This window comes from Dendrobates tinctorius, unplaced genomic scaffold (assembly GCF_039654945.1).
Source record: "Dendrobates tinctorius isolate UK_male_01 unplaced genomic scaffold, ASM3965494v1 ptg000022l, whole genome shotgun sequence".
NCBI lineage: Eukaryota > Metazoa > Chordata > Amphibia > Anura > Dendrobatidae > Dendrobates > Dendrobates tinctorius.
Window position 1 is genome coordinate 96,133,605 of NW_027361690.1, and position 13,994 is coordinate 96,147,598.

General features: G+C 47.5%; 1 protein-coding gene across 1 annotated transcript in view; it reads left to right on the forward strand.

Moving 5' to 3' along the window:
- The first annotated feature begins 382 nt into the window (after positions 1-382).
- FRMD5 (FERM domain containing 5) overlaps positions 383-13,994 on the forward strand; it is a 96,933-nt gene continuing 83,321 nt past the window's right edge. The window contains exon 1 of the mRNA XM_073568996.1: positions 383-564. Coding sequence (XP_073425097.1) covers positions 460-564 — 105 coding nt within the window. The 5' untranslated portion in view covers positions 383-459. The remainder of the gene's footprint in view (positions 565-13,994) is intronic.

Sequence of the window (13,994 nt, forward strand, 5' to 3'; positions counted from 1 at the left end):
GCCATGCATGGGGCAGCATGGCAATAGGGCTGCCTTGGTGGACGTCTCAGTGCCAATACGCAGACCCACATACATAGCGTTTTACTGTAATGCTGCAAACATGACGAGCCGTGAGGTGGCACGGGTGACTTCTGGGTGACGTGTGGCCCGGCCTGGCCGCGCACCGCGCTCCACCAGCCGCTCCATCAGTGTCACCGTCCTCTCTGGGTACCAGCAATTATTGTAGTGATGATGGGGATACTGAGCCACGCCCCCTGACCGCCCCTTTCGCCAATTAGCGGAGAGATCTTCTTTCTTAGGAGATTCTCTACTCCTATTGGCTACTTAGCCATCATTCACTCATTACGCGGTTATGATTGGTTGGGCAAATTCTAGGGGGCGGGCTGTGTCTGCAGCACAGCCCGGCGGGCGCACTGTGACCCGGAGCGGGTGTGTTCCCGTCGTGTGCCCGGTTTCGGGATGATGTTAAGTCGCTTAATGAGCGGAAGCAACCGCAGTCTGGATCTCCCGTGTGTGTGCACCGTGAGGCTGCTGGATGACTCGGAGTATACGTGTAACGTGCAGGTGACCGGAGGGAGCAGGGGGACTGGATGGTGGCGAGGGGGACACGAAGGACAGGCAGGGCACGGGTGGGCCTGTGTGTGGCCAGGAGATGGCACGCTGTGTGGCACCCATGTGTCTGTGCTCCCATAATGTAATTGTGACCAGAGGCAATGCCTGTAATGCTGCATCTGGGTGCTGATAGCAGGGGGCGCCCTCCAGAACTTCACAGGGCAGTACCCAGCCCTGACTGTGGGGGGCAGCTCTTCTTGTCTCCTCACCTCAGGCATAAAAGTTCCTTTACCCATTTTTCGAAATGTCTGCTAAGTGTCGCTGCTGCTTTGTAATGGCATAAACCTTGGGCGCAGCTCCTGTCTGCAGCCGCCAGCCAGGGCTCGCTCACACTGGCATATAACTCAGACGAGTGCTAGCCCATGCTTTATCGGATCAGTGGTGTGCCATGGGGCAGATCAGCCGTATTTTCTCATGCTGCAGTCTGTGGGTGTGTGTGAAACATCAGACTGCACTCGGATGTCATTGGAGTGCAGTCCCATGTAAACTCACAGAAACAATGAAGAAATTAAGTTCTTCGTCTTCTCCGCACCTGTGCTGCGATTCTCTCACGCGAGAGAATTGGATCAAACTCAGATGACACTCGGCGCAAACTCTGACAGAGTGTCATTAGCATAATGGTCCCCATTCTCTCTCATGAGAGAACATGCTCCAGTCTGAGCAAGCCCTAAAGATGTGATCCGTATACCTGCTGTATCCCTACAGACAGATTCCCTTTACAAGTCATCTTTTCTTGCCCTCCTCTGCTCCAGTGCTGGATCTCTGCCGCTGCTCCCAGTGACCGTTTGCAGACAGCACCCATGACATCATAACTACAGTGCACATGAGCGCTGCAGCCAATCGCTTGCCCTAGCAGCTTATTGCGTCTACATTGGATGAGCTGCTGAGCTGAGTAACACGGTCACACGCGCTATGGTCGGGATGTCACCAATGCAGTCTGTAGACAGTCACTGGCACTGTAGAGCCAGCACTTGGATTTGGGAGGATAAGTAGCGTAGATTATATTATTTTTAGCTACCGCAAGCCAAGGGGTTAAAGAAATTTATAGATGAAAAACCACTTTAGTGGGTTATTCCAAAAATATTCATTGGATAGGGGTTAAAACGTCTAATTGCTTGTTGTCTGTCCACTGGAACTCCCAGCAATCGTGAGATCAGGGCTCTGCAGAGTCCTGTCTTCAATGAAGCAGATGTGCGCATGCTTGACCTCCTCTCCATTCATTGTTCATAGGACTGCTGGAAATAGACGAGCGATGTACGCAGCTTTCTCCGGCAGTCCCATAGACAGTGAATGGGACTGCTTCATTCAAGATCTCCCCTGAATGGTGAAGTGAGGATAATTCAAAGGCAATCTCTCAGTAGGATCAACCCTCCCAAGCCGTCTATATTGCCATGTAGGTCCTAGAAAATGGAATAACATGATACCTTGATATTTGCAATCTGATGCCTTATTCCAGAGAAATCAACATTTTTCGTAATATGTAAATTTGCTGTTCAGGACTATGGGCTGGACATAGATCTCCCTGAGAATCTGCCTCCAGGGATTATTTTAAATGAATGTAGTGTTACCAGTGTGAGACATGTGATGACTGACAGTCTGCTGTCATGATCTACATGTCTCATACTGGTAATGCCCCCAAATCTCTGCCGGCAGATTCCCAGGGAGATCTATGTCCGGCCCATAGATCTTAACAGCTCATTTACATATTCAGAAAAATGTGGATTTTTCTGGAATTAGACATCGGATTACAGATATCATGGTATTAGATTCCTATGACCTGCATGTCCATATTGATAGTTTAGGAGGGTTGATCCTACTGATACCCTTTATGGCGCGCTCACATGGGCGAGTAGCCTCTGATGATTGTCTCATGCAAGAGAATCGGATGCAATATGCAAATGACCCTCAGCTCAAACTCTGCTGAGAACGTGATCCAGGTGTTGATTTACTGTGATCTGATTACACCCATAGACTTGTATGGGTGCGTACCGACCGATATATGCTGTGGTGCCCCATTTGTCTATGAATGAGCTTTAGATCAGGGGGCGGTGGATGTGAGCTCCGTGCTCAGTTAGATCAAGGGGCGGTGGATGTGAGCTCCGTGCTCAGTTAGATCAGGGGGCCGCGGATGTGAGCTCCGTGCTCAGTTAGATCAGGGGGCCACGGATGTGAGCTCCGTGCTCAGTTAGATCAGGGGGCCGCGGATGTGAGCTCCGTGCTCAGTTAGATCAGGGGGCAGCGGATGTGAGCTCCGTGCTCAGTTAGATCAGGGGGCCGCGGATGTGAGCTCCGTGCTCAGTTAGATCAGGGGGCGGCGGATGTGAGCTCCATGCTCAGATCAGGGGGCGGCGGATGTGAGCTCCGTGCTCAGTTAGATCAGGGAGCAGCAGATGTGAGCTCTGTGCTCAGTTAGATCAGGGGGCCGCGGATGTGAGCTCCGCGCTCAGTTAGATCAGGTGGCGGCGGATGTGAGCTCCGTGCTCAGTTAGATCAGGTGGCGGCGGATGTGAGCTCCGTGCTCAGTTAGATCAGGGGGCGGCGGATGTGAGCTCCGTGCTCAGTTAGATCAGGGGGCTGCGGATGTGAGCTCCGTGCTCAGTTAGATCTGGGGGCGGCGGATGTGAGCTCCGTGCTCAGTTAGATCAGGGGGCGGCGGATGTGAGCTCCGTGCTCAGTTAGATCAGGGGGCGGCGGATGTGAGCTCCGTGCTCAGTTAGATCAGGGGGCCGCGGATGTGAGGTCCGTGCTCAGTTAGATCAGGGGGTGGCGGATGTGAGCTCCGTGCTCAGTTAGATCAGGGGGCTGCGGATGTGAGCTCCGTGCTCAGTTAGATCAGGGGGCTGCGGATGTGAGCTCCGTGCTCAGTTAGATCAGGGGTGGCGGATGTGAGCTCCGTGCTCAATTAGATCAGGGGGCGGCGGATGTGAGCTCCGTGCTCAGTTAGATCAGGGGGCAGCGGATGTGAGCTCCGTGCTCAGTCGCTCCGTAGACTCTACATGGGGACAGTCGTGGCACTCATACTGTGCATGCTCCACAGTTATATGAGACCCCTCTGCTTCGGTCACAGATAGGACCCCTGTCTATCAGGAGACCTGGTCTTTGCTGTGATATAGAGAATGTTATTTTTATGGGTGGTCTGAAAATTGCAAAGTGTGCCTTCCGAGCTAGTTTTGGAGCGGTGCATGTGCATTGATTGCCACAAGTGAGTGTTAGAAAAAACTTGTGTTTTTATTATTCGCTCTTTTTTTCCTTTCCTATTGCCTCTGTGCACATGCTTTGTGTAGCCCCCCTGTGTGATAAAGCCATAGTCTGCTCCTTGTTACAGGATGTCTCATCAGCTGGGTCTTCTCCTTATACACTGTACTTGTGGTTAGTTATCAGACAAAGGGCCTCTATTCCTGCGATCTGTATGGTCACGCACAGCCGAGTCCGTGATACTCATTGTACATGAGCTGCAGCGTTAATATAGGCCCCCATCCCCTTTAGTTTTCCTGTTCACGGCAGCCCCCGGACACCAGCTGTACAGGGGGCTCTAGCACATTTCTATTCCATTGAATGAGGCACCGCGGCAGCTCCTTCCTTTACTGAATACATATGCTAATTTGATCTCCTCCATAAGGAAGAAAGCTCAGATCTAGCAATTCCGAGACTCCTCCTTAAGAAGAGTGTGATCTACAGACAGCTGTCTCAGGTGTCTTGTCCCTCATTGGAATTTGAAGCCTAAGATGTTTCAGGGGAGTCACTTCCTTCATAAGTTATTCCCAAAATTGAACATAATCCCCTATTAATAGGATATATATATACAGTATATTGATGGTCTGACTGTTGGGACCACTAGCAATTCTGAGAAAAGGACACTGGATCTCGAGAACAGAGCTCCGTCTGAATGGAGATGCACATGCTTGCCCTCTGCTCCATTCGTTGTCTATGGGACTGCCAGAAAAGAAGAGTACAGCGCTCAGCTATTTCTGACAGTCCCATAGACAATGAAGCTGAGGTCGAGCATGTGCATCTCCACTCTATAAGGCCCCAATACTTTGGGCGTCCCAGCAATTGGACTACTAGTGATCTAAGGTAGGGGCCAACTTTGAGTTGTGGGAATACCCCTTTATTTAAAGGGATGCTCCAAGAGAAAACAATAGGTAAATGAGCTTTCCTCCAAAAGCTGTCTCATATCAGCATTTATGAGAAATGATAAATTCATAAAACTTTGCTGGTCCTGTAATACGCAGAGATATGCTTCCCCTTAATACCCTAATTCTGTGTGTCTGGACATCTGTCATGATAGAACTATTAGATACTGATCTGATTTCTGGGAGAACACTTGACATTTTCCAAAACACTCATTCATTTCAGTTAGGAACTATTGTGCATTCATGGCCCGGGGCCACCTGGGATAGCCCAGGGGCCGATCAGTGTCCGATCAGAATGTGTGACACTTCGGTGTGAATTCTCCTTCATTTGTCAGTGATTCACAAAGATATCTCCTCACGGTCTTTATAACTTTATTGTCCAGCGACCGAGGGTAATTCTCAGGATTGTCAGATCCCTTTTCCATTCAGCGTGATCTTATTTACACAAGGTTCTGCACGATCCTTTATGAATCCCGTCTTATCTGCGTACTAAGGCTATGTGCACACGGAGTTTTTTGCCTCTGTGGATTTTGTAGTGAAAACCGCAGATAAATCCGTAGGACTAAAGTCCTGCGGTTTATCTGCGGTTTTACACCTCATAATGGATAAGGTGTGAAACCGCCGCGTTTCTGGACAAAAGAATTGACATGCTGCGGATTTGAAACCGCAGCAAAACCGCGCGGAAAAATCCGCAGCATGTGCACTGCGTTTTACAGTTTACCATTGAAAACAATGGTTCTGTACAACGCACCTAAATCTGCTGCGGACCTGCAGAAACGCTGCGGATCCGCAGCAGAATCCGCACCGTGTGCACATGGCCTAAATGGCAGCCCGAATATTGTCAGCCAGCTCAGGGTCAGGCTACTTATTCTGAACCTTTGGGTGGTGCAACGAGTAAAGGACTCCCTAGTATTAGCGGTGACTTGACCCAACACACACTTCTGATAGTCTTTCTTAGGCCTCGTTCACAAATTCAGTATTTGGTGAGTTTTTTACCTCAGTGTAAGCCAAACCCAGGAGTGGAACAGTCAGAGGGAAAGTATAATAGAAACACGTCACCACTTCTGGATTTCTCACCCACTTCTGGTTTTGGCTGCAAATACTGAGGTAAAAAACTCACCAAATCCTGAATGTGTGCACATTTCCTTAGTCTAGGATCACACGACCGTATTTTCTCTCATCCGAAAAAATCGGTCAGATTATGTTACTCATACTCTGATCAGAGTGTGATAACAGTGTGATCCGATTTTCTCGGATGCAGAGAAGATGTAAAAACAAAGCTTCTCCATCTTCTCGATTCTGTCAGTCCGTAAAAATTGGACTGCAATCACATGTCATCCGAGTGCAATGTAATTTTTTTTTGACGGGCTCATTGACTTGTTTGGTCGAGTGCGACCTGATTTACAGATGCAAATCGTGCTTGCTGCGATTTTTTTTTTTTTTTTCATGGACAGACTTAGTTCGAGGAAAAAATCAGACATGTGCACGGTCCCATAAAATAACTGGTTTGTGTGATCTAGTTTTGGTCGTCGGCACAAACCCTACCTTTTATGAAGTTCTCTGCGACTTTACACCTGTTTTCCAGCACTTACCACTTCGGCATCTGACCCCCTCGTGTCCTTCGGCTGCTTGCCTGCTCTTGTGCACAGCCAGCAAGTATTGTGCACCTGTCCTATATATAAGAATAGCTGTGTGCTGTATATATCGCTTGTTAAGCACAGTGAGTCGTGGCTGCTGAAAATCACAGCACAAAATGATCTTTTTCTAAGTTTATAACATTTCTGTTTCCCCTTTGTTTTTCAAAGCGCCGGCATAAACCACGGTGCTGTACATGGATTGTCATTAGATATTATAAACAACCCAAAAAACTGTAGCAATAATTTAGACGCGTTGACTACCCGATTCCTGCGATTTGTCACTCCTTGAATTGCTCATGGGTCGCCCTCCCAGGGCCGTGGGGTACTCTGTACCGGGCCGGTGTCAGGGGAAGGTGTCACAGCAGCGGTGACCCGGTCCGTGGCCCTGGGCGCCCAAGTAATGGGGCAATGTAGTTAAAGGAATGGAATAGTTTGTGACGCCACCTGTGGTGCTCGGCAAGGGAGGTGTTAAGCCGACGCTGCAGACAGATCCTCTGGGACAGATGGTGTGGTGCAGCAGTGATGGTATGGCCCTCCACAGGCAGGGCTGATGTCCCAGGGCATTGTAGATATGGAGACACTTAGATCGTGTAGTGTTTGGCGCAGGGGATGTAGCAGTGCCAGGCGGACGGACGCAGGAAGGAATGGAGGACACCAGGGCATGTAGCTCCAACGCTTTACTCAGTCAGTAATGCCCGCTTCTGTGCCGTGTCCTCCGGGTCAGGGACTCGGTCAACCTCCAGGCAAGATGGAAAGCTCCCCTCCAACACTCCGCCAACTTATGTGCCTTTCCTGAACGTCTCCTCTATAGCGCCTTTAAGTGTGAAGATCTCCAGTACCGTGGTACTCTGGAGTTCCTCCTGACAGATGTTCCCAAGAACTCTCCTTGTACGGCAGACAGCTGTAGCCTGCTTCGGGGACTCCCTTCTCCTTAGTCCCGGCTCTCTATCCATGTTGCTGTTGTGCCCCAAGTCTTAGATGGGAGTAGTGCATTTACAGTCAACTACTCCACCGGTGTCTGCTGCAGAACCATTAGTGTCCATACAACCTCGGGGATCGGGCCCCGGCCTTGCGCTGAGAACCTATAGCCAGGGTTCCTCTTCCAACCCACGTCCTCTCTGTTCTCCTACTCCTTCGTTCCGTACTTGTCTTTCTCTCTTATGGAAGCTTAGGTTGCAGTTCTACGTCTTTCTCCTTCTTTTCCTTTCCCGTGCCAGCTGGCTCAGATCACTGAGGCAGCTGCAGCACTCCTTCCTCCATCCCTTCTTCCAGGGATCCTCACTCCTGTCTGAGTGGCTTCCTTCCTCGCTGACCTTCTGTCAGACTGACCTGTCATCCTACACTTTCCCACTCTTTTATGTATCTTAACTCCACCCACCTTCCAGCACATCCAGTGTTCCATGCAGGGAACCACCAGAGGTGCTCTGCTACTCTCTAAGCACTGAGCCGCAAAGTGGTTGTGCAGAACTACCCTGTTGTGTGGGGTGCGAGTGTTGGAGTGTGGAAAGGAGTTCCCACCTTACCTGGATGGTGGGGCACCACACCTTAGGAGAAGGTGCAGTACCTCTGTGGCGACTGAGCCTCAGGGGCGCCACACTTACATCAGTTCCTGTGACCCATAGAGCTCACAGTCTAATTTCACTGCTGAATGTTATGCTCATGTACACACAAGTTTTTTTGAATGATCATGCCTCACATGAAATGAACCTGAACCCCATCCCCATAGAAATCTATGGGGACCTGAAATTTAGAGCTGGAAAATTCTCTCTCCTGACTGTAAAACGGACTTCCAGGAGAAGTCCACGTTCAGAGTGTTCGGTACAAACCCCAAACGTTGACCCATGATCAGTGGAAGTAGTCAGTACTTTCCTCCTCTCTACAGTCTGAATGTTGCCAGATAGTGACATGAGACCGCCCAACAAGCAGCAGTTTTCCTGCTTCTTCCTGGCGATGATGTCCATAAGGGTATGTTCACACTACTTTTTTGTAGTGTTTTTTTTTTTTTCTGCATGCATAATGTTGACAGGAAAACTGCTGCGTATAATACGTGCATTTATTATGTGGTTTATTTACTGTAGTTTTTCATGTTTTTTTCCCTCCACTTACCGTAATTGAATGGTTCAAAAAGGTGCAGCAAAAATGCTGAGAGAATACGCACCAGAGCTTAAAAAAAAAAAAGCGCAAGTGACGAAATGCACCATATGAATGAGATTCTAGACATCTCATATATTTTGCTGCTATTGTAAAATGCTGTGTCTGAATAAGCCTGAATAAGTGTTTTCATGGCTATTTTTCTACCCTGATATGAGTCTTCTGCAAGAGAACCTCTTATGGTTTCCAAGTCTTAGGTTTGTTCTTAATAAAGTTACCCATGTGTAGGTGACTTTTTATTTGTTTTTTTTCTTTTTTTAGATTATTTTAACCCCCAGCTTGTCTAGAGGTTAGGCAAAGTTTTCACCATCAGAGGCATCTTTTTAGTTTTGAACGTCAGAAGTGTCACCCTATGCTAGAAGTAGGGAATAAAAGCGAAAGGCCACCTAAAGTTCTGCTCTAAGAACCCCTTACAACACGGGGGACCAGAATTGAAGGATCTTCACTCTCAATTATTGTCGTCTTTCGTGTTATTTTGGATATGATTTCCTTACCATTTAGTGAGCTCCTTATCTCTGTCCGTGTCTATAGTTATATCATTATTACCGCCATCTCTCGGCATTGACGGCTCGCGACTGTGATCACTTTGTCTTCCGCACAAAACCCTTTTCTCCTTGTGGCGTCTCCAGTGACTGAATGGCGCTTTGTGACTGGTGAATGCTCGGTATTATACCCACCATGACATGATAACGAGGACAATGAGCTCTATGAGAGGGTTTTTAGCAAAATTTGGCTCGACTTCAAAAATATATGATGTCTTGAGTGACTAGTCTGTGTGATCCACAGTTCATTCCACGTATTTATCCTTGATCTTCCTGAGCAGTGGGGTGGAAGTCCTGAGCCTGGAGGATACTCTCACAGCAATGATTTTTCCAAAAACGTTGGATCATTGCTGTGTGACAGGCAACAATTCACCACAAGAGCATTACTGGGGTTGGCGTTGGGATGGCGGCGGATGTGTTGTGCCTCGCAACTAATTTCAAAGCTTGTCAATGGGTTGAGGTGAATGCTTTTTGTAGGACACTTGATTGTTCTTTCATATCAAACAAGATTTTTTTACTTCAAGCTTTATATCAATAGTGTACTATTAATTATCTCCATCCAGTGGAACTTCCCGCAACAACAAATACAAGGGAAAAGAAGGATTGGACATGTTGGATTTCTATATGTCCAAATTTTTTTTCTATTAAAGGGGTTTTCTCACAAACATAGCTAATTTTATTCAACATTTTAATCAACAGATCTTGGAATAATAATAACTTCCACAATTGGATGTGTTTAAAAAAAATGTTCCTGTGCTGAGATAATCTTATAAATGTCCCCTGCTGTGTACTGTGTAATGGCTGTGTCTGACCGTGCAGGGACATGGTCTGATCATACCACAGCTCCTGGGCAGGGGAGGAAGGAAAAGAGTATACAGACAGGACAGCAAGGGGACATAGCTAATTCTTTCTGTGAGGTAAAACATCTCTTAAAAACAGGAAGTGAAATGTTTTACCTCACAAAAAGGATCAGCTGTGATCATCTGTTGTAATGTCTGTACACTCTCTTTTGTTTCCTCCCCCGCACAGGAGCTGTGGCACTTTGTTAGTGGGAAAACCCCTTTAAGGCTATGCTCTCACTTAGCGTATGTACTGCCGACCACCCGCAGCGTCGGATCCACAGTGATATCCACAGTCATATTTCCTGCTGTCAATATTATTGCTAAGAAGATGTGGGGGAGCTGCGCCCTGTGCAATGCAAAGAGTAAGGCTAGTTTCACATTAGCGTTTACGGCCGCAGCGTCGGGCTGCGCACGGCCGCCACTAAGCCCCGCCCCCTGCCACGCCTCTAACGGTAGCTCCGCCTACGGGCGCAAGACGCTGCATGCGTCCTGCGTCCCCTATCTTTATCACTGGGGACGCAGGCCGTGCGCAGTATGCGTTTGGTGGCGCATGCGTCCTTTTGACGGTGCGCCAAGCGCAACCAAATTGCAACAGATTGCGTTTGGCGCTGGTCGGCGCACCGTCAAAAGGACGCATGCACCGCCAAACGCATACTGCGCACGGCCTGCGTCCCCAGTGATAAAGATAGGGGACGCAGGACGCATGCAGCGTCATGCCCCCGTAGGCGGAGCTACCGGCGGAGGTGCGGCAGGGGGCGGGGCTTAACGGCGGCCATGCGCAGCCCGACGCTGTGGCTGTAAACGCTAATGTGAAACTAGCCTAAGGCCGGGGTCAGACTTGCGAGAAACTCGGACAAGCCTCGCACGTCAATACCCGGCACTGCCGCCGGCACTCAGATCGGAGCGTTCTGCTGCATAGAAATACATGCAGCTGAATGCTCCAATCCGAGTGCCTGGGTATTGACGTGCGAGAGTCGTCCGAGTTTCTCGCAAGTCTGACCCCGACCTGAAAGTCACGCTTGGTCGCTGCAGAAAATGACATGCAGCAGATCACAAACCTGCTGCTCTTGTCATTTTATAATGCAGATATTTATTTTAAGTTTGTGTATGAGATTTCTAAGACTATGCTCACACGTTGTAATTTTGCTGTGTTATTTGCTGCTTATTTTATGCAAATTTTAAGCTGTTACAGCACCAGCAAAGTCTGAGATTTCAGAAATTGGTTTATTTTCCTGACCGATTTGGAAAACTGTTGCATTTTTGCAAACTATAAAATGTCACTACTTTCAGCGTTTTTTCAACCATAGGAAACAATGGGTAATTGCAAAAACGCAGCAAAAAAATGCAGGTATCCATTTTTGTTGCACTTTTGGTGCAAAAACCTAAGGCTATGTGCACACGCTGCAGATTCTGCTGCGGATCCGCAGCGTTTCTGGCCCTGCGGGTCCGCAGCAGTTTATGCTGCGTTGTACAGTACCATTGTTTTCAGTGGTAATACCAAAAACGCTGTGCACATGCTGCAGATTTTTCCGCGTGGATTTGCTGCGGGTTACAATCCGCAGCATGTCAATTCTTTGTGCGGATTCCGCTGCGGTTTCACAACTTCAGCATTGTGAGGTGTGAAACCACAGGGCTAAACCGCAGGCTAATCCGCAGGTAAACCGCAGGTGTTTTGAACTGTGGATTTTTCAAAATCCGCGTGGAAAAATCCGCAGCACTTCCAACTACGTGTGCACATAGCCTAAGGCTGTTAAATCATGCTTTTTTGGGGGGTGGGGCACTAAACTTTATCAACATGCATAAGAGTCAGCAAAAACTCAGCAAAACCTGTTTTTGTAGGTTGCTTCTACCAAGAGAGCAGGTTTTGCCTGCAGAAAAAATGCAGAAAAAATGCAACATGTGAATATAGCCTTAAAATTTCATGCACTACCCTGGTACTGTAAATGTAGCAGATTTTCTGCAAGTGAATACAGAGCAGGAAGTCTGCTGGATCTTCACTATATAGGAATATAACCTATGAGATGAGCCTCTTCCTATTGAGAACACAAGGAGTAGCCTTTTACAAATGAGTGTGTGACCAATGGCTATTTAAATTGTGTTTCCAGTCTTAAGCTGTCCATTTACATTAGGTGGTTGTTGACTGAACAGTGCTTCGTTTGGTTGACAGTCATCTCTTTTGGCTGAGTGCTCCTGTGTTCTGCATGAGAGCCACCGGTTGACATGTCAGCCTGCAGCTTATCTCCAGGAGAACAGTGCCATCTTCTCTGATCATTATCAGGTATCTGGGACCCCAATACAAATTAGACCAGAGGTCTCCACATAGCCTCCTATTCACCACATGAGCCTCAACATAGCCTTCCATATACAGCTTGAGCCCCCACATTGCCTCCTATATACAGCTTAAGCCCCCACATAGCCTCCCATATACAGCTTGAGCCCCCACATTGCCTCCTATATACAGCTTGAGCCCCCACATTGCCTCCTATATACAGCTTGAGCCCCCACATAGCCTCCCATATACAGCTTTAGCACCCACATAGCCTCCCATATACAGTTTGAACCCCCAGTCTCCCATATGCAGCGTGAGCTCCTCATAGCCTCCCATATACAGCTTGAACAACCACATAGCTTCCTATATACAGTTTGAAATTCCCACAGCCTTCCATATACAGCATGAGCTCCACATAGCCTTCTATATACAGCGTGAGCCTCACATAGCCTCCCATATATACACTGTTATCCCCACATAGCCTCAAGATATATAGGGTGAGCCCCCAAAAGTCTCCCATATATATATATATATATATATATATATATATATATATATACAGTTGTGGCTAAAAGTATTGACACCCCTGCAATTCTGTCAGATAATACTCAGTTTCTTCCTGAAAATGATTGCAAACACAAATTCTTTGGTTTTATTATCTTCATTTAATTTGTCTTAAATGAAAAAACACAAAAAGAATTGTCCTAAAGCCAAATTGGATATAATTCCACACCAAACATAAAAAAGAGGGTGGACAAAAGTATTGGCACTGTTATAAAAATCATGTGATGCTTCTCTAATTTGTGTAATTAACAGCACCTGTAACTTACCTGTGGCACCTAACAGGTGTTGGCAATAACTAAATCACACTTGCAGCCAGTTGACATGGATTAAAGTTGCTTCAGCCTCTGTCCTGTGTCCTTGTGTGTACCACATTGAGCATGGAGAAAATAAAGAAGATCAAAGAACTGTCTGAGGACTTGAGAAACCAAATTGTGAGTAAGCATGAGCAATCTCAAGGCTACAAGTCCATCTCCAAAGACCTGAATGTTCCTGTGTCTACCGTGCGCAGTGTCATCAAGAAGTTTAAAGCCCATGGCACTGTGGCTAACCTCCCTAGATGTGGACGGAAAAGAAAAATTGACAAGAGATTTCAACGCAAGATTGTGCGGATGTTGGATAAAGAACCTCGACTAACATCCAAACAAGTTCAAGCTGCCCTGCAGTCCGAGGGTACAACATTGTCAACCCGTACTATCCGTCGGCGTCTGAATGAAAAGGGACTGTATGGTAGGAGACCCAGGAAGACCCCACTTCTTACCCCGAGACATAAAAAAGCCAGGCTGGAGTTTGCCAAAACTTACCTGAAAAAGCCTAAAACGTTTTGGAAGAATGTTCTCTGGTCAGATGAGACAAAAGTAGAGCTTTTAGGGCAAAGGCATCAACATAGAGTTTACAGGAGAAAAAAAGAGTCATTCAAAGAAAAGAACACGGTCCCTACAGTCAAACATGGCGGAGGTTCCCTGATGTTTTGGGGTTGCTTTGCTGCCTCTGGCACTGGACTGCTTGACCGTGTGCATGGTATTATGAAGTCTGAAGACTACCAACAAATTTTGCAGCATAATGTAGGGCCCAGTGTGAGAAAGCTGGGTCTCCCTCAGAGGTCATGGGTCTTCCAGCAGGACAATGACCCAAAACATACTTCAAAAAGCACTAGAAAATGGTTTGAGAGAAAGCACTGGAGACTTCTAAGGTGGCCAGCAATGAGTTCCGACCTGAATCCCATAGAATATCTGTGGAGAGATCTA